Here is a 19,595-nt window from a genome sequence, read left to right on the forward strand (position 1 = left end):
ACCACTTACCTCTGCCTAGGAGACTGTGAATGGAGGAAATTACATTTAAACTGGATTTTTAAGGGATTAGTAGGTATTTCATACATAGAAAAGGAGAGGATGGTCCTCCTGGCAGAGATATAAAATATAGGCCTTTTTGTGAGGAGGGACTGACACTGATCAACAGGCCTAATTTAAAAGAACCATTAATGCCATGACTTTGAACTTTATTGTGAGGCAATTTAATATTTTTAAACAAGTTTTTACTGACATTATTATTGCTTTGTTGGTATATTTTTTTGATAGAATGATTTTTTCTTGTGTTATGGAGATTGGATTGATAGGCTGGGAAATTAAACACATGGAAATCAATTAAGAGTTTATTGCAGCAGTCCAGAAAGAAATGACTAAGACACTACGATGAGGTTTGAAAGAAGGAAAAACTCTAAGATTAGGTTTGGAACAAGGTAGAGTTGATAGGATTTGATGGCTTATTGAAAGCTGACGGTGAGAGAAAGAATGACAGATTTCTACCAGTATTAGTAGATACTTGTGATACGGAACCCAGGAGGAAGAGATTCCACTTTCACTATGTGCAGATTTTTTTCTGTATTAAGTTTGTATAATCTAAGAGATTCTTTATGAGTGATTCAACTATTGAGTAAGAGTCTGAAAATTTTAGAAAAAAAATCCAGTGTGATTTTTAAAAATTGGCTTTATTGAGGCATAATTTACAGGTGTTAAAAGTCAACAGTTTTAAGCTTACAAAACCAAGTTTCAACTACTGTGTATAGTACATGTAACCAGCATCACAATCAAAGTCCAAGGAATGCATTTCATTATTTGTGAATGTCAAAAAAATACTTTTCTCTTTGGCCAATATTCTAGATCATATCTCTCATTTACCAAGTGGTTTGATTTTATAAATTAATTCATTTTGGGTAGAGTACTTAAGCATATTTTTATGAGTCTGTTTTTAGTGTTCTGCTGTTTTTCTCTAATTGCTATGTCTAATGCTTTTTCACACTTACAGAGGCGCTTGTTATTTTTAGTCATTAGGGTTCACAATATTCAAAATTATGTTTGAAGACCAGGTGCAGGTGCTCATGTCTGTAATCCCAGCACTTTGGGAGGCTGAGGCTGGAGGATTGCTTGAGCCCAGGAGTTTGAGGCCATCCTGGGCAACATGGCAAAACCCGGTCTCTACAAAAAATACAAAAATTGGCCAGGTGTGGTGTTATGCATCTGTAGTCCTAGTTGGTTGGGAGGCTGAGGAGAGGGGATCACCTGAACCTGGGGAGGCTGAGACCATAGTGAGCCATGATTGTGCCACTGAACTTCAGCCTGGGTGACAGAGTGAGACCCTGTATCAAAAAAGAAAAAAATTTATGTTTTGGTACATGATTAAAATTTTTAGAAAGCTGTGTTTTAAAGTGAATGCTGAGAGGTCACCATTAGCTTATATAAATACATTTACCATCTTTTAAGAAAATTGAGGACTCTCTTGTGAAATGTGATGGTAAGAGTAAGGTTCTTATATTTTTTCACTAGAGAAAGAGAATAAAAGTTTTTAAGGAAATTAAGCTGTACTCATCTGCAACTTCCATACATGACACAAAATGTTTTTAAAACTTCTATTTCTCATTAGTATGCATTCATTTTAGAAAAATCAGAAAATACAGATGAGAAAAATATGTGAAAATCATCCCTATCCTAGAGATTGCCTAGTGTTAACATTTTAGAATATGTATAGTTCTTGATTTTACATCTTTAAAACAAATAATCTTTAAACAAATACATCTTTAAAACAATAAAGATGGGATCATACAATATGTATTTTGTGTTAGCCTGTTCATTTTACACAACACTATATCACTATTTTAGAACCTGCCAAAATTAGCTGTCTCTCTTTTCTCTGGGCTAAGATCTTGTTTTATTTTTTCAAGGCAAGGAGACAAAAGTTTTAGGATACCAAGAGTCAGAGATCAAACAAGTATTTCCTTTCTATTCTCCAAGACAGTGCTAACTTTGCCATCAGCCCTTTGATGAAAATTATTTTCAACTTAAAAAATATATATATTTTTTAAATTTCAACTTTTAAGCAGCTCTGGACCTTCCAGCAGTAGGGATCTTCTGACTGGCTCAGCTCACGTTTTTTTTTTTTTGTTTTTTTTGAGATGGAGTCTCGCTCTGTTGCCCAGGCTGGAGTGTAGTGGCCATCTTGGTGGCTTAATGCAAGCTCCACCTCCCAGGTTCACTCCATTCTCCTGCCTCTGCCTCCCGAGTAGCTGGGACTACAGGCGCCCGCTACCACGCTTGGCTGATTTTTTTGTATTTTTTTAGTAGAGATGGGATTTCACGGTGTTAGCCAGGATGGTCTCGATCTCCTGACCTCGTGATCCGCCTGCCTCAGCCTCCCAGAGGGCTGGGATTACAGATGTGAGCCACCATGCCTGGCCACAGCTCACATTTTCTTAAAGGCAAGACATAGGGAGGTTTGCACACCACCCTCAGACTGCTTCTGGGTCACAACTGAGTAGATGAAAAGAGAAAGTTGTAGAGAATACCCCTTTTGTTATCAGTCAGGATGAGCTAATTTATGCTGCAGTAGTGAACATGAAAATGTTAGCCCCTTAAAACAAAAAAGGGTTATTTCCCATTCACACAGTATGTTTATCGTATTCCACATGCTGTCATTTTGGGATCCATGGTAACAAAGCTGCCACTATCCAGAACATTGTTAGTTTCTATGTCAGGGAGAAAAAAAGTTTTCATTGGGTAAATTTGTCTGCTTTTCAGGGTATCACAGATGATAATTGTACCAAATATTTTGCCACTACAAACTTGGATCAGTAACTTTCCAGCCTCCAATATAACAGTTTCTGTGTGGCCAGCTGCCCAACTTGTAAACCACTCTCACACATTTTCTTTTATTGTGGTTGTTACCAGTTTCTTTTTATAAATCTTTACGTGCTAGTAACTGTGTCAATCACATAGGCTAGTGTAGTCACCCTGAAGTAGTGGGACAGACCCACCCCTACTCACAGTTGGTTTGGATGTAGAGACTAACAATGTCACAGGTGCCCCAAGAGGATACGAAAAGGTTTATTACTCACATAATGAGGCTTTCTGGAGAAAGCAGAGAACAACACGGGGCTTAGGTTTTATGGTGGTTTGGTGGTGGGGATGGGGTGTGAGGATTTCTGCATGTGGGCCAGGTCTTAGGTAGTCTGAACTTTCCACTAGTGTAAAGGAAGGAGCATCCAGACCTTCTTAACAGCTTGTCCAGATATGGGGCAGAAGAGGAATGGGGACTAGTAGAACTTGAAGGCTGTGAGCAGACAAACATCAAAAATGGAGTCAGACCCTTTGTCACTTACAGCTAAGGTATGCTGTGGTTATTACCCCTAAAATCCTAAAATGTGAATCATTCAGTTTGTTTCTTACTTACACTATATTGTGGATTTACTGGGAGAGCTGCTGAGTTATCTGCCCATTTCCTGTATAGTGTGGCTCCAATTGGGTGGCCCCGTGTTGTTGCCCTTATTGGAACAAAGCATCGAAATCCAGGGCAAAATGAGAGAGCTAAAGATTCTGTGCAGGGGTTGGTTTGGAGAATGTATGACTTTGATAATGACAGCTATTAATATACTCTCTTCTCCTCTCTGCATTCCACCGCTTGCCTCCACAAGTGATTAGGGTAGAGATCTGATTGGAGGCCCAGGTGTCTTCCCTACCCTTGAGGCTGACAGAATGAAGACTTAAGAGCAGAGTGGTTTCCTCCAACCTGGTCCCTCTTGAGGATTTGGATAGCCTGGTCTTTAACCACAGGCACAGAATGAGAGACTCCTTTTAGTTTCACCAAATAAAGGAGCTAGCCATTAATAACATCTTGGAAGCCAGCCCTGAGCACAGTAAGCCAATAGAAAAAACGCACTGCCATCTGAACAAGAGAGATGAACAGATTGAACAATGAGAAATTACACTCCATGGAAAAGAACTACTGGAGAAGATAGAGTAATGCTTGAAATTTTATAATTTTAAAATTTATTTATTTTGGTATGGCTGGGGTCTTGCTGTGTTGCCCAGGCTGGTCTTGAACTCCAGGCCTCAAGTGATCCTCCTGCCTTGGCCTCTCAAAGCATTGGGATTATAGGTGTGTGCCACCACCTGGCCTCACTTGAAATTTTAAAATGATTTTAAAAGTACTTAAGATTTGGAAAAGTCTTCTTGGGCTTGAAAAGAGTTTTTCAGACTGAAAACTTTTAAAGAAGGTGGTCACAATTGAGACTTGAATTAAAGGTAGAAGATCAAGTGTAGGAAATAATCCCAAAGCATAAGACTGAAAGATAGAAAACATGAAGAAGATAAGAGACTTTGAAGGACACGTTTAACATGTATTATACAAATACTTGGAGGGTCTTATCCAATTGAGAGAAAAAAGAATGAGGAATAATTAAAGTATTTTAGTAGGAAAACAAGGTCTCTCAGTGGTCTAGAAAGACTTGATATTTGTTTTATAAATAATAATAAAGTCATTTAAGAGGGAGAGATATTTATTATTGGGAAGAATAAGCACAGTAGAGTCTCATATTTAAAAGGAAGAGAATAGTGTAATAAAATTAGATCAAACTTACAAATATTGGGAGAAAAGAGAAAGTATAATTAAAGGTAGAAATAATATTCAATACACTAAAAGTGCATTGAATGAAATAATTCACTGAAGACAAAGATGGGTTTAAATAAAAGGCACAGTTTATATAGGAAAGGCCAGATAAATTCTAGAGTATTTTTCTTTATAGTTAACAATTTTCATTACTGGTTGCTTTTCTAATATTCACCAAAAAAGATCATTTAAGTTTTTTAGTATCCTATGATGTAAAATTTTTAATATATTTGATTTGTTTTAATCAGTTGCAGACATTATTTTCTTTTATGTTCAAGTTGCCCATCTTTGGCCAGTGGGAACCCCTTCAGATTATCTTTGCTAGTTCATTTGACGTGACCCACCCCCTGTCATAGGCTTTGGTAGCTGTCTTGTGTTGTGGTCCAGCTAGATGTTCCCAGCTCATTTTATTCATTTCCTGTCCCAGACATGTTGTCAACCATTCTTTTCTAGGAGCCCTGATTCCTTTTTGTTGACGATGGTATATAGTAACTACAGTCTAGAGGTGCTCATAATTATGAAGCTGCTCACTGTTTCTTGGCCTTTTCAATGAACAGAGCATCTTGTATATTTTCTGCTCCAGCCCTCAAGTCAGCCATTTCTCCAAGGAACCCTGGCTTCTTTCAGTAGAGAATGATGTTTAGAAATGACGATTTGGGCACTGTGTTTTCTCATTGTTACTGGGGTGACATGACTCCTGGTTCTTAGTGAACTGAGCTGGGAAATAGATGTATGTATACACACACAGCTGTTTCTAGATCTTGATATGTATATTAAAAATCACTGACCACTTCTTGATACCTCAGAATCTAGTACAATACTACAGAATTTCTTCTGGCTTTCTCGTTTTCCATATTTGCAACTTGCTTCTCTGACAGAGATCAGTGAGAGATCGCATTATAAAAATATGTGTCTAATAATTAATGTTGATTCACTGTTTTAAATTTTTATATTTTTCTTTGTTTGCTCTTACCAACACAGTTTCATTTATCACTGTCAGATGTATATCAGGCACCAGTCTCTTTTATGGTTTTCCTAACTTAATTTCTTATTCTTTCCTGCCTCTTTCAATTCTTTTATTTTCTTGCAGAACTGCAAAAATTAATGTATATAATATGTTCTCATTTGTGTAAATTAGATATGCATAGACACACGTATAACAAGTATGTGCACAGCAAGTTTTCTAGGATACCTAAGATACAGCTAGCTGATTAGCTTTGGATAAAGGGACCTAATAACAGATGCAGAGTGTGGTAGGGACTATTGTTGTTCATACATGAGTTTCTGTATGAACTTTTAGTCATTTGCCTATATTCTATTTTTTTTTTTTTTTTTAAAGTTACGGTAGTTTTCAAAACACTGTGATGTCTGGTTTGGTTTGGTTGGCTAGAAAAATTAATTTATATAAATTTTGTCTTCCAAATTTGTGCATGAGGTGTCCATGTTTCCAAAGTGAAAAATAGTAAATAATGATGACTCTTTTTTTTTCTTTTTTGAGACAGGGTCTCACTTTGTTGCCCAGGCTAGAGTGCAGTAGTGTGATTTCAGCTCACTGCACCCTCCACTTCCCGGGCTCAGGCAGTCCTCCTGGGTCAGCCTCCCGAGTAGCTGGAAGTACAGACGTGAGGCACTATGCCTGGCTAATTTTCTGCATTTTTTGTAAAGACAGGGTTTTGCCATATTGCCAGTGATCTGTCCACCTCGTCCTCCCAAAGTGTTGGGATTACAGGTGTGAGCCACCATACCCAGCCTCCAGGGATATTTTTAAAATTATGAATAAATTTGCATGAAATCTTACAAAGAAATTTAAATTGAGTAATATATATTTAACTCCTAAAAAGAGTTTCTTGAAAAAAAAATTACCTTATAATACCTAGTGGTTCTATGCTAAGCACTTACATAAGTTGTTTAATTGTTATGGTAATCCTAGGAGGTGCCTATATTATTTCTGTCTCTCGTAAATAAGGTAACAGACTCAGAGAGCTGAAGTAACTGCTCAAGGGCTACAAGTAATAAGTGGTAGAGTCAGTATTCATACTTATCTAATTTTGGAGTCTCCCTTTCTAACCTTACCACATTATTTTAAAAAAATTATAGCAGAGTAGATTCTTCTGTGAAATGTAATTCAGCTCTGAACTGTTGATTTTTTGATCCAATAATACCTTATGAAAAGACATGAAGTTACATTTTTACTCCCCAATGGAAGACATCATTTTTAGTCATTGTAAGATGTATTTATTAGAAGAAATCTGAATATTACATGTGTAGAGGATTTGGGGGTAAAAGCACTATTAAAGTACCCACAATTTAAAAAATTCTACCTTTTTCCAATCTAGAGCCTGTTAGAAGTACTGTACTACATTGCTTCATTAAGTACCATGAGTGTAAAATAACAACTTAATTATTGTTGGCTAAGAATCTGGCATAAAAGGCCCTTATAAATCATATTTTAGTATTAAACTTCACATAATAATAATAATGGTAGTTAATGTTTACTAGTCATTTACTTTGTTTTGAGTACTGCGTTGGATTACCTTGTTTATTCCTTTCAACCGTCCTATGAAGGTAGTACTATTGTTTTTGTTTTATAGCCCATTCAGCTCAGACTTAAGGAGGTTATATAACTGCCTAGGGCTTCACAGCAGTGATGAAAGTGGATTATGGGCCCTTTCTCCAAGTTGTTTTTACCGCACATACTTTTAACATAGACAAAGTGGTATTTGAAACAAAAAGTGAATCATGAAACTTCTTTTTAGTGAATTTTCTTTATGGGTATATATTCTTTTATTCCCTTTAGGTTCACAATATTCTTGCAGAAATGGTGATGGGGGGAATGGTATTGGAGACAAATATGAATGAGATTGTTACACAAATTGATGCACAAAATAAACTGGAAAAATCTGAGGTAAGAATGGAAAATGCTGTGGTTAAGGAAGGTTCTAAGCATGATGACAGATTACGCATGATTTGTAGTTTTCACTGTTTGTCCTTCAGTATCACCCTTTAGGTTCAGCCGTTATGCTTATTCGGTTTTTAAAAAATGGAATATACACATATTAGTATGCTAAAGGTTCTGTGACTATTATCTACCAAACAGCTTTGTGTATTCTTCTTTTAGCCACAGTCATAGCTGCCTTGGGTAATAAGCACAATTCCAAATCTTATTGCTTAAAAGAATTATCTGAATAATGGAATCTAATATTTGCTTTGTAAAACTTCAGTCAGTAATTATCAAGGAAATCTAATATTTTAAAGATATATAAATTTTGTGTTACAAAACTACTTCTGGAAAGGGAAAGGACAGGAAATGGAATTCTTACAAGGAAGTAAGTAATGTTTCAAGTTACTAATAAATGCCTAGCATGTTTGAGTTCACGTTCAAAGAAGAAATTCAATACCTTAATCTTTTAATTCTAGATCTTTCCCTAAGATTTCACTGACAAGTTAGTTAAGTCACATATTTTAGACATTAGTACATATATATCCATGGTCTTTATTGCATTCTATAAGATCGGTTTGTTATACTTAGCTAACTTTCTGCTGTTAGAGTCAACCTTAGATTGGATAAATGAGGAACAACCAGCACTTTAGCATTGTATAAAACCCTACTTCAGAATTTTAGTGTCTCTTCCCTCAAGCATGAGTCTGAATATCAGTAGCAGGTGCTATAGCTGAGCCACACGGGTTCACATTATTTTGGTTGTTTATTACCCTAGCAGAGGTTTAGAAAGATCAACAGTTTTATCATTTGAGGTCAGGAGTCCGAGACTAGCCTGGCCAACATGGTGAAACCCCGTCTGTACTAAAAAAATAAAAATAAAAATAAATAAATTAGCTGGGCACGTGGAGCGCACCTGTAATCCCAGCTACTCGGGAGGCTGAGGCACAAGAATCACTTGAACCCCAGAGGTGGAGGTTGCAGTGAGCTGAGATCACATCACTGCACTCCTGGGCAACAGAGTAAAACTTCATCTCAAAAAAAAAAAAGAAAGATCAATAATTTTAATATCTCATTCACCACCCAACTTGTTTGAGGATACTCTTACATTTGGTATTTGCAGTCATAACTCAGATTGGAAAAAACAAACTTTATTTTTATAATTATTAGTGTTAAGCTCAGATGTTTCGTTGATTTAAAGTAAATATTACTATGAAAGCATCAAGGTATTAAAAATACACTGGCATTAATTTACAACAGGTGAGTTCTGAAAAATTTTACCTTGTTGGCATTTTAAAGGATCAGTTTAACTCAATTCTGTGTCCATTTTAATTGAAGAAAACACAGGATGAAGAATAAACCTCAAATCTAGAAACAGTTGAAGCTTATAAAACATTTTCCAATGTTCTGTTTTAAATTTAAAATAGTCTTGCATTTTTCTTTATGTCAATTTCCCATTCCTGTTGGTTTCCCAAAGGAGAAGTTTATAATGGTGATTTAGAGCTAAGATTATCTTGACTATATTTTTTGTTTGTCCTATAGCCAATTTTTAAAATATTGGCTTTTGAATGTAGAAAACATAAATTAGGTTAATAGACAAAATTTTGTTTTAGGACAAGGAAAAAGACTCATAATTTAATTTAATATAACTGACTTGCAATATATTATTTAGTAAAGAAAAGATTATTATAAACCCTGAGCTATTGCTTTTAAAGTTTTAAAAGAACTTAAAATGTGTGTCATTTGTTAAACATTGCTGTGCAAAACTGTATGGTTATAGATTTTAAATGCCAAGGGACAAACAGTGATGCAATCCTTTAATAACTGGTATAATGAATGAGTATCTAGTGATTTGTGAATTCTGTATAATCATCTGTAAAAAATATTGACCAGTTGTCTGGAATTTTCACCTTTCCAGGTAGTTAAGTCCTTTTCATTGGTGGTGGTCCTTCTTTTTCTTCTGCTACTTAACACATTTATGCCTGGTGTTCCATTATTGGAATGCTAAGCTTGTGGGAGTTATTTATATCCTACTGCTCAAGGTCATCCCCAAGGTCTGATTTTTCACAAAAAAAAGTTGGCAACCTCCGGCATAAATGGGTTAATGTGCTATATTGACAAAAGTCATGAAGGACCTGTAATTATTGCATAATGGGTATTTGCTTTTTGATTGTTGAATAAAACTTCGTTAATGAGGCAATTTTTTCTTATCTATAAAGAGCAGTAAAATGCGTAATTTACATTTCAATGGAAATAGTTATAAGAATACTATAACTTAAAATCTATTCACAGAAATAATGCTATTTAAAATAGTTTAGAATACTGGTGATTACTTCTATTATTCATTCCCTGATCATCTTGCATCATACATAATTGTTATCTGGTACCAAATTAGTTTCTCTTTTTTTGTCTTTAACAAGAAAGTATGTTTTAAGTCTGAATGGGGATAAACTACAAAATTATATATTTTCTATACATGTAACATCTGCTAATATTTTAGTTATGAAATCGGATTTCAAGTCAAAGTGAGGCCATTTAGTCCTGATCATCTTTTTAAAACAGCACTGAAAATTATGAAGACTAATTTTTCATAGCTTTTGTATATTTTAAGTATGTTTGAAAGGCTTCTAGCTTTATTCCAGACACATTGAAATGTCAAAAGCTTTCATATGTTTCATGTCCATGTTACTTCAGTTGGTTAAATTTACCAGAGATACTACTCTGCAGAATGAAACAAAATTACTTGAAAGCAAAGTATAAACTTTTACTAATCTTCTTACTAAATTTCAGTTAAAATTTATTATATAAGCACAAACTTAAAAGACTTGTTTGGCTGGGCGCAGTGGCTCATGCCTGTAATCCCAGCACTTTGAGATCACTCAGGTGATCTGCTCACCTGAGGTCAGGAGTTTGAGACCAGCCTGGCAAATACGGTGAAATCCCGTCTCTACTAAAAATACAAAAAAATTGTCCGGGCATGGTGGCATTTGCCTGTAATCCTAGTTGCTCTGGAGCCTGAGGCACCAGAATCGCCCGAATCTGGGAGGCGGAGGTTGCAGTGAGCCAAGATTGCACCACTGCACTCCAGCCTGGGTGACAGAGTAAGACTCCATCTCAAAAACAAACACACAAAAAAAGACTTGTTTAAAATCGAGAATATCCTGATTGATGAAAAGAACTGGTTATCAGTATTTTTAAAAATCATTTAAGTAATATCTTAGGAACATCATTTATATTTAAAAATCAGTCTGGGTATAATTAAGACACAGCTTTTTAAACATAACATGCATTTATCTAGGGGCCTTTGTCAGAAATCAAAGCTTTTATTGTGTTGGTCTAAAGTTAGTACATTTCTGGTAATGGAAAAAAGTGAACCAGTTTAATTCCCAATACCTGGACAGGTAGAAGCAAAGCTCTCCCAGATCCTGAAAGAGAGAAGCAAAGATATACTCTGAATGTATTTCCATCTATTCTGTTTTGATAGAAAAATGGCTTACTATAACATTGGAATATTGGGAGAGGAGGGTTTAAGCTGGGAGGTTGATGGGATTCGGGGGAAGTATAAGAGGCACTCAGGAACCTGCTTAAGGATAAAAGGACTCCCTGGGGGTGGAGGTAGAGGGGTGGGGTTGGGGAGATCTGTTAGCTTTTATGTATTTCATGTTATTCTTAAGATGGATAAGTGGGTCTGAATTTAGTCACTACTTTTTGAAAGTCAGTCCTCTTTTTTTTCCGAACATCCTGATCTTTCTAGCTCTTTCCATTCTTCTCTCTTACAGACCTTTATCTTTCAGTCTCCCAGACAGGACAGGTAGACAAGGTATTGCTGACTTTGAGAAATATGTACTATAACAAAGGGAAAGCAAAATGATGTCAAAGGCAATTAATTATTTAGGCCAGACTCAAAAATTCTTTGTGTTAATAAACCCATATAGTCCCTGTAGCCTATTTTCCATTCTAGTTTCTCCTTGTAGTTTCTTCATCTTTTATTGGACTTAGTGTATTTTACTAGTATATCATTGATGTCATGTTTGTTCTGTTTTGTCTGCCTGCATTGTAAAAGGAAAGTTTAAATTTTTTTGAAACATTGTCATCTAACTGACAAATTGCATTTGCAGAAATGACAATTTACTTTGTATATAAAAACGTAAAATTTATTTTGAGCATTATATAGCAGAACCAATCTTAATTTAACTCTCACAGATTTGTTTTTTTTCCATCTCTAAATTAGGATTCTAACATAAAATTGCCTGCTGGGTTTTGGAAGCTGTGAATTTAAAAACCAAAAGCTGAACCTTCAGAGTTTTGCATACAAAATGGGAAGCAGTGAAGGCTTAGAATAGTGACTGTTAAATAGTACTTTTTCCCCTCAAATGGTTTTCAGTTCCAAAGTCTTAACAGAATTGCTTTTACAGTTTTGACCTGCAGGTGCATATTAGATCAGAAAATAAGATCAGAAATCTTATAAAACTTGACTGTATTTCAAACTTGAATGCTCGAAAAATGGAATTAAATATATTGACCAAAATACAATGGATTTTCATTGTAGCAAACCTTCTGACATCCAAACATGTTATAATCAGAATCAATAAAAATATATTAATGTTTTAGTATTGAATAAAAAACCCTGAATATTTTTGCAAAGCGTATTGGCATATATTGGAAATGTTTTTAATAGACCTCTAGTTTTACAAAACTAATTTTTCTTCTGATACTTCCTGTACGTTTTTTCACACCATAAATTAACTATGTGAATTACTTTTTTAAAAGTTCCATGTACGTGGTGATGAGCAACTAACTCTTTTGTGTAAAACCATGTAAGCAAAAGAAATGTTTATAAGGTCTCTGATTGAAAATTTCAAAATACGGCCGGGCGCGGTGGCTCACGCCTGTAATCCCAGCACTTTGGGAGGCCGAGGTGGGCGGATCACGAGGTCAGGAGATCGAGACCACGGTGAAACCCCGTCTCTACTAAAAATACAAAAAAAATTAGCCGGGCGTGGTGACGGGCGCCTGTAGTCCCAGCTACTCGGAGAGGCTGAGGCAGGAGAATGGCGTGAACCCGGGAGGCGGAGCTTGCAGTGAGCCGAGATCGCGCTACTGCACTCCAGCCTGGGCGACAGAGCGAGACTCCGTCTCAAAAAAAAAAAAAAAAATTCAAAATAAAAGTAATTTATTGAGTCCTATGGAGGAAAAAATGTATAAACTTACGAAGTTAGATTATGCACTTACTAATTAGAAAAACATCACTGAGAATTGATGATTGTGTTGATATCACAAAGCATTGCCTTTTAGCCACTAAATTTTTACTTACTCTCTGCATGTATTTGAGAAGTAACAACATACAGGTGGCTTTATATTATCTTATTTTGAGATTGTGGGCTATATCACAAAACTGGGGTACCATTTCTGGTCCCTCTATCCATGTTATTTTGTCCCTAGTATAGAGAATAGATAGTAGTCTCATTCTCACCATTGGTCAAAATTATTGCCAATTTCAAGTTTCTGTTTTCAAAGAGGAGAGAATAAGAAAAGTGGCTCTAAGATACCGATGTTGGAAGGTCAGCTCATGAGTTGGTTCTGCCTCTCTACCTTGACGTACACATTTGTCTTGTACTTCTACAAAATTATGATGAGAACCCTTGAGGTCACTTGTAATGGTCAAAACTAGTAATAATAAATCCATGAAAGTCATTAGTCTGCTCTCTTTTTTTCATGCAGTCAAGTCCTATGTTTGAAATTAAAGCTATAATTGAAGATAATCCGTACAAAATGACTAATAATTTGGAAGGTTTTTTAAATTTTTGAACATTCTAATTTTGTTAAAACTGTAAAACACCATAGTTATTGCTCACTAGAGAATTGTCATGAGCTTATCTAAATGTTTATAATTGCAGTATTAAAGCACTGCCATTAAAACAAAGAACAAGCCTATTATATACCCCTAGATTAAAAGTTATTCTACCTCATATTGAGAAATTTTTTAAACTATTGACATTTTCTTTTTTGCTCAAAAACATGCTTTCAAAATCTGCCATTATTTTGTTAATGATTTTGAGTCTGAAACCATTTAATATTGTGTTTATTAATGTTGGTGTTCTTTCACTTTGCTGTTAGGTCAAAATTACGAATGTGCATATAGCAACTTCCAGCAGGAAGGGTGGTTAAAGGTTTTAATATGTACAAATTGTTCCAACTACCATCTTATTATGCTGTATTTCAAACTTGAAAAAAAAAATATTTTAAGATGGTAAGCTGGTATTTTATGTCTTAGATGAAATAAATAACAAGATTACTATATTACTTTCCTTTTCCCTTCAAGAAAGTTGTTGTTTATTGCATGAGGAAAAGGGAGTTTTCAGGGTCTTTGAAATATGTTTTAGTAATGCCGCTTTTTCAGTTTTGCTTGCACATATTTTGTTTATTTTTGGGTCTGGCAATTTAAAAACAAAATCAAAAACAAATCATATCCATCCATTACTATCTTTGTGATTCAAGTGCTTGAAATTTCCAAGAGTATGTCTGTATAAGTCTTTATCTGTTTGGCCTCATTTTGGTATACTTGCAGACTTCATTTTGTTTTCTTTCTCTTAATTCTGTTAATTTATTTAATCTCATGGGAGAGAAAACATGATCATTCTTTTATATACTGTACTTCATTCTTTCATCCAGTTCATATTCTTAACTGCTTTGGATTCATATATTTGTTTTTATTGGTGTAGTCGCTGCAGTTTTACCTGCCATGGTGGTGCTCAAGTATAACATAGATGGAAACAAGTTATTTCTCCAGTAGAATTTCATTCTTTTTATTTCTGCTATGTGTCAACTATATAATCTTAAATCTTCAAGAACTATGTTGTACTGTCAGAAATATCTTACTTTTACGTTTAAAAATGTATTTACAGTAATCCCCCCTTACCTGTGTTGGGTACATTCCAAAACCCCCAGTGGATGCCTGAAACTGTGGATACTACTGAACCTTATATATGCTATGTTTTTTCCTATACATATATACATACGATAAAAATTAATTTATAAAATAGGCACAGTAAGAGATTAACAACTAATAATAAAAGAGAACAGTTATAACAGTGTAATGCAATAAAAGCCATGTGAGGCCAGGTGCACTGGCTCACACCTATAATACCAACACTTTGAGAGGCCAAGGCGGAAGACTCACTTGAGGCCAGGAATTTGAGCCAGTCTGGGCAACACAGTGAGACCCCGTCTCTACAAGTGTATATTTTTTACATTAGCTAGGCATGGTGGGACACACCTGTAGTTCTAACTATTCAGGAGACAGATGGGAACATCACTTGAGCCCAGGAGTTCGAGGCTGCAGTGAGCCATGATTGCATCACTCACTCCACCCTGGGTGACAGAGTGAGACCCTGTCTCTAAAAAAAAAAAAAAAAAGGGGGGGGTGGGGGTTATGTGATTGAGGCCTTTCTCTATCACAATATTGTACAGTACACACCTATTTTCAGACCACAGTTAACCACGGGTAAATAAAACCATGGAAAGCGAAATTGCAGGTAAGGGGGGACTACTGTACTGTTAACAAGTCAGGTAAACAATTTCTGTAAGTTTTAGCATTGAAAAGTTAAGTGTTAGTAAAAGTTATTTTGTTGCTTTGAATGTATCTTACTGGAAAAAAAAAAATCTTAACCAAGATGAAAATTACTTCATACCTCCGTGTCAGCAAACTGATTCCCTAATGGAAAGTTACTTTGCATTTTGTGTTTTAATAAAAATGTTTCAGGCATCACTTTCATGAATGTCTGAAAATGAAATTTGTTTTATAGCCATTCTGGTGTTGACTGAGTGACATAAAGTCTTTTTTTTTTTAGCCCTAAATTTTTATATATAAACATTGCTAGCTGGTTTAAACATCTATTGATCAATTGTCCTTATCATATTTTCTCACATTTTATATTTTGCATAATATGATTTCTTTTTAAAACGTTAGTTTAATTAAAACTTAAAGTACATATTACAATTTTAAATTTTCCCACCGTTTAAATTCATGGCATACTACACAAAAGTATTGAACATGCTTGAGAAATAATTTGATTCTCCTAATTCATTTGCGTGTTCTGAATAGTTCCCATCTTTTGCATGTCTATGGCTTGCTGCTTATGTTTAGAAGAATTGTAGTTTGTTGTACTTAGAAACTTCTTTTGGTTTTACATATTAAGCACAAATATGCTATTTAAATCAATTGCTATATTGACTTTATGTATTCTCGTTAGCAGCCAACAGTCGACACCATCTTTGGTCACAAAGATACAACTCAATCTAATGAAATTTAACAGGATGCGTTTTTAAATTTTTTTTTTTTTTATTTTTTGCTTTAGTTTAGCTCTTCATGGTACAGGATATTATGGAAAAGAGAGCTTCATATACATTTAATACTGAAAACATTATGTTTACTATTTATAAGTGTAAACCATAGTGTCCAATAAAATACGCAGATACACACACACGCACACACAGTTTCTCTCGCAATAAAATCCCTTAATAATTCACGCCTTTAAAATATTTATACTCAAATATTTTGTCAATACTTTTCTATAGTCAGTTCATCATTTGTCTTCTTTATGGAAATTCCAAAGTGAAAATAGTGGCGAGTTGGTCTTTTAACTAGAAAAATTACAAAATCCTCCTATCTAAAAAATGATACTACCTCCAGGATGTCTGCAATTTTGTAAATTTTTCTTCCTTAGTAGACAACATACTTCCTGGTAAAAGAAAGCCAAAAGATAGTAAACCTCTTTGAATTGGATTCTTCTTTGATCCCAACCCACTGTAAATTTTCGTAGCTAGACCTTTAACTGGAAATGATCAAATTAAAGACCCTTTCAGATATTATACATGCTGCCTTAATTATTATTTAGTTGTATCTCCAACATCTCTGGGGGAGCAGGAAGGAAGGGGGGATAACAAAAACTTCATTGCTTCAGGTAGGTATAAGTATAGAGGTCAATCACATTTTTAGTTGTACATCAAAAATAACTAATATCCATTAAATTATAAAAATTCTCCAGCCCTATTCAACATTTAATTGGGTATGGAGTTATTCATTTGTATCACCCTTATTATTGCCTGTGTAAAGTATACTTATTATTAATACTCTTCTACTAGTTTTTCTATTATTTCCAATTCTGAATTGATAATCCATGGCTTTTATTTCATTGCTTAACAATGTTTGTATCCTTTATTTAGCAAATAGTTTACACTGGCCTATTTTGTATCAGTCAAGATTTTTCTCAGGTAACAGCTTTATTATTATTTTTATTTTAATTAACAAAGGTAGGATTACATAAGAAAAGAAAACTGAAATTATGAAAAGGGACCTTAAAGCTAGTGTTTCTAATTTTGTGGACATTGCCTTATATATAATCTAATCAAAGTGGAAGATTCGTTTTTGTCGTCTATTTTTGTACAAAATGATGCCACTGAACTCAGATGTCTTTGTTGACTTTGCTTTATTTACATAGCCTGAATAAAAAGTAATGAAATGTAATTGGTATATAAATTAAACCTCAAATATGAAGGCTGTTAATGTAGGTGAGAAAAATGATATATATGCATTTTTCATTTGTTAGCATATTTTCTTTTAAAATTATTTCACAAATTACAAATGTTCCTACTAATAGGAAAGCCAAATATTATGCAGTAGTGGTACTTACTGGAAACTTTAGAATTCATTTATTTATATTTACTACCTCTCGCATTTATGTTTTTCTTTCTCTAAATTTGTAAACTGTAAGCTGAATATATGTTGCTGAATCTATGCTGTATGACAAAACATTTTTAATCATTATATTTTTACTAATGCATCAAAGGGTTGGAATGATCCTCTTCGTGTAGTTTCATCTTTAGGCAGAACTATATTCTTTGGATTGAGGCTTTACTTAAAAGCCTATTTTTTTAATGTTCTAGAACTTTCTTAGAAAAGTTTAAAAGAGCCCTCACAATTTAAAAACCTAATTTTATTGTTTTAAAATGTTTTAAGGGTTTATCCCAAAGTAAAGAAATTGAACAAGCACGATCTATTACTTGCAATTTTTATTTCACAGCACATATTGATAATAAATGCCATTTTAAAAGCAAAAGAAAATCTATCACAATCGTTGCAAGAGATATTTAATAAGGAAACTAATATAAATCATGCTTCATGCTATATGTCAGTTAAATCAAGATATAGGTGAAGATTTAGGTTTTATGTGAATATTATGTGGTAGTGCACATTAATTTGTATTTAAATCTTTACATTGTTATCATTGCATGTGTTCACTGTATTTTTTAATGTGTCACTGTTTTCTCTTTATAGATTAGTATTTCAAAGTAACCATTCCATACAAATTCAAACTACCATCTGGTCCCTAAGCTTGTTATATGAAAATCTTTCATCATTGTCTTCCATTGTAAGTGTTTTATGATGAGCTACACCTGAGTTGTACATTTTCTTTTTCTTTTATTTGCTTCTGTATACAGGCTGGCTTAGCGGGAGCTCCAGCCCGTGCTGTATCAGCTGTAAAGAATATGAATCTTCCTGAGATCCCAAGAAATATTAACATTGGTGACATCAGTATAAAAGTGCCAAACCTGCCCTCTTTTAAATAAAAATGTAAAAAGGCCACTCCCAGGTAAAATCCAGGGGGAAGAGTCATCTAAGTTTACCATGCAGTTGTTTACCAAAAATAGAGGAGGAGAGTCTTAACTTTTGCTCTTGGATTTAAGTCAAGGTACTGTATAGAAGTTGTGTAAAATCAGTATGAAAGTTCAATGTTGCTTTTCTTGCTCAGTGATTTTAAAGAAATTTAGTAGTCCTATGTGATTTTTTTTTTTCTTTTCTAAACTGCATTCCTGTGCCCACCTACGGCATGCCTCTATGTATTGGCTACTACAGTGTTTTAAAAAGTGTTTCAGATATTTCTCTAATTATGTACAACCTAAAATGTTGGTGTTTTGTATGGATCACAAGTGCAGCATTCCCTAATTCCTTCTGCTATTTGTCACACAATTGTTATTTAAAGAACCAAGTATGTATTGCATGAAAACATTATGACTTTTTTCTCTTAGTTTAAATAAACTCCAAGGTAAATGGACTTCTAAAGCACCTTTCTGTTTGCCTCATATCTACTTTAGCAATAATTTTTTTTACAACCCTCTGACTCAACAAAGTAAATAAAAGTATATTTTATCACTATTAAGCAGCTGTTAATGTCGATTTATTTTATACTCATGTTTTTAATATTCAGAAACTCAGTAAATTATTCTGAAACTCAATTATTTCACAAATCAGGAGCAGTGTATCTTAGGCATATTGCGCAAGATGAGATCTGGAGTGGGGGGCGACAGTCTTTCTAAAATGTTATTGAGAAAATGTAAAATCTTTTTTATGCAAATAGCTTTAAGCCTTGCCTCTTGTTCCTTCTTGCCCAGATGGTAAAAAATAATTTCAGCAAATACCTAATTGATTTTGAATACAAAAACCCTTGGGGCTGTACTTGTCTGTTTCATCCTAAACTAAAGTTAAACTAATGTTAAGTCCTAACACTCACATATTCTAGTTTCTTATAATTGGCCTACATTTTATTTGGTCTTCCATGAACTGTGAGTGAGTAACCTGAGGTTACTTTTCCAGTTAGACTAAGGTTTTCCTTACAGTTCTAGTTCTCCTTCCTCAAATGTTCTCTTTGAAACACTTCCATAGACTTGCAACATGTATGAATTTTACTCCAACAACCCTAAGATATAAGAAAAGTTACTTTATTTTTTTCTTTTTTTTTTTTTGAAATTAATTTTATTTATTTATTTATTTATTTTTATTTTTATTTTTTTTATTATACTTTAGGGTTTTAGGGTACATGTGCACAATGTGCAGGTTTGTTACATATGTATCCATGTGCCATGTTGATTTCCTGCACCCATTAACTCGTCATTTAGCATTAGGTGTATCTCCTAATGCTGTCCCTCCCCCCTCCCCCAACCCCTCAGCAGTCC

General features: G+C 34.4%; 1 protein-coding gene across 6 annotated transcripts in view; it reads left to right on the plus strand.

The window, feature by feature from the left end:
• Window positions 1–18,802, plus strand: part of AP3S1 (adaptor related protein complex 3 subunit sigma 1) — a 69,509-nt gene extending 50,707 nt beyond the window's left edge. The window contains exons 5-8 of one of the 6 annotated variants that reach the window (XR_004031443.1): window positions 7,443–7,550; window positions 11,363–11,403; window positions 16,809–16,856; window positions 18,084–18,802. Coding sequence is in view for 5 of the 6 variants with exons in the window: in XM_030817962.1 (XP_030673822.1) it covers window positions 7,443–7,550; window positions 16,481–16,546; window positions 18,084–18,212 (303 nt within the window). In the remaining variant the exon portion in view is untranslated. Of the gene's footprint in view, window positions 1–7,442; window positions 7,551–11,362; window positions 11,404–16,480; window positions 16,547–16,808; window positions 16,857–18,083 lie in introns of those variants that run through there. The other 5 variants (XM_030817974.1, XM_030817962.1, XM_030817994.1 and 2 more) reach the window with 5 other exon arrangements.
• The last annotated feature ends 793 nt before the right edge of the window (window positions 18,803–19,595 follow it).

Source organism: Nomascus leucogenys, chromosome 2, assembly GCF_006542625.1.
Source record: "Nomascus leucogenys isolate Asia chromosome 2, Asia_NLE_v1, whole genome shotgun sequence".
NCBI lineage: Eukaryota > Metazoa > Chordata > Mammalia > Primates > Hylobatidae > Nomascus > Nomascus leucogenys.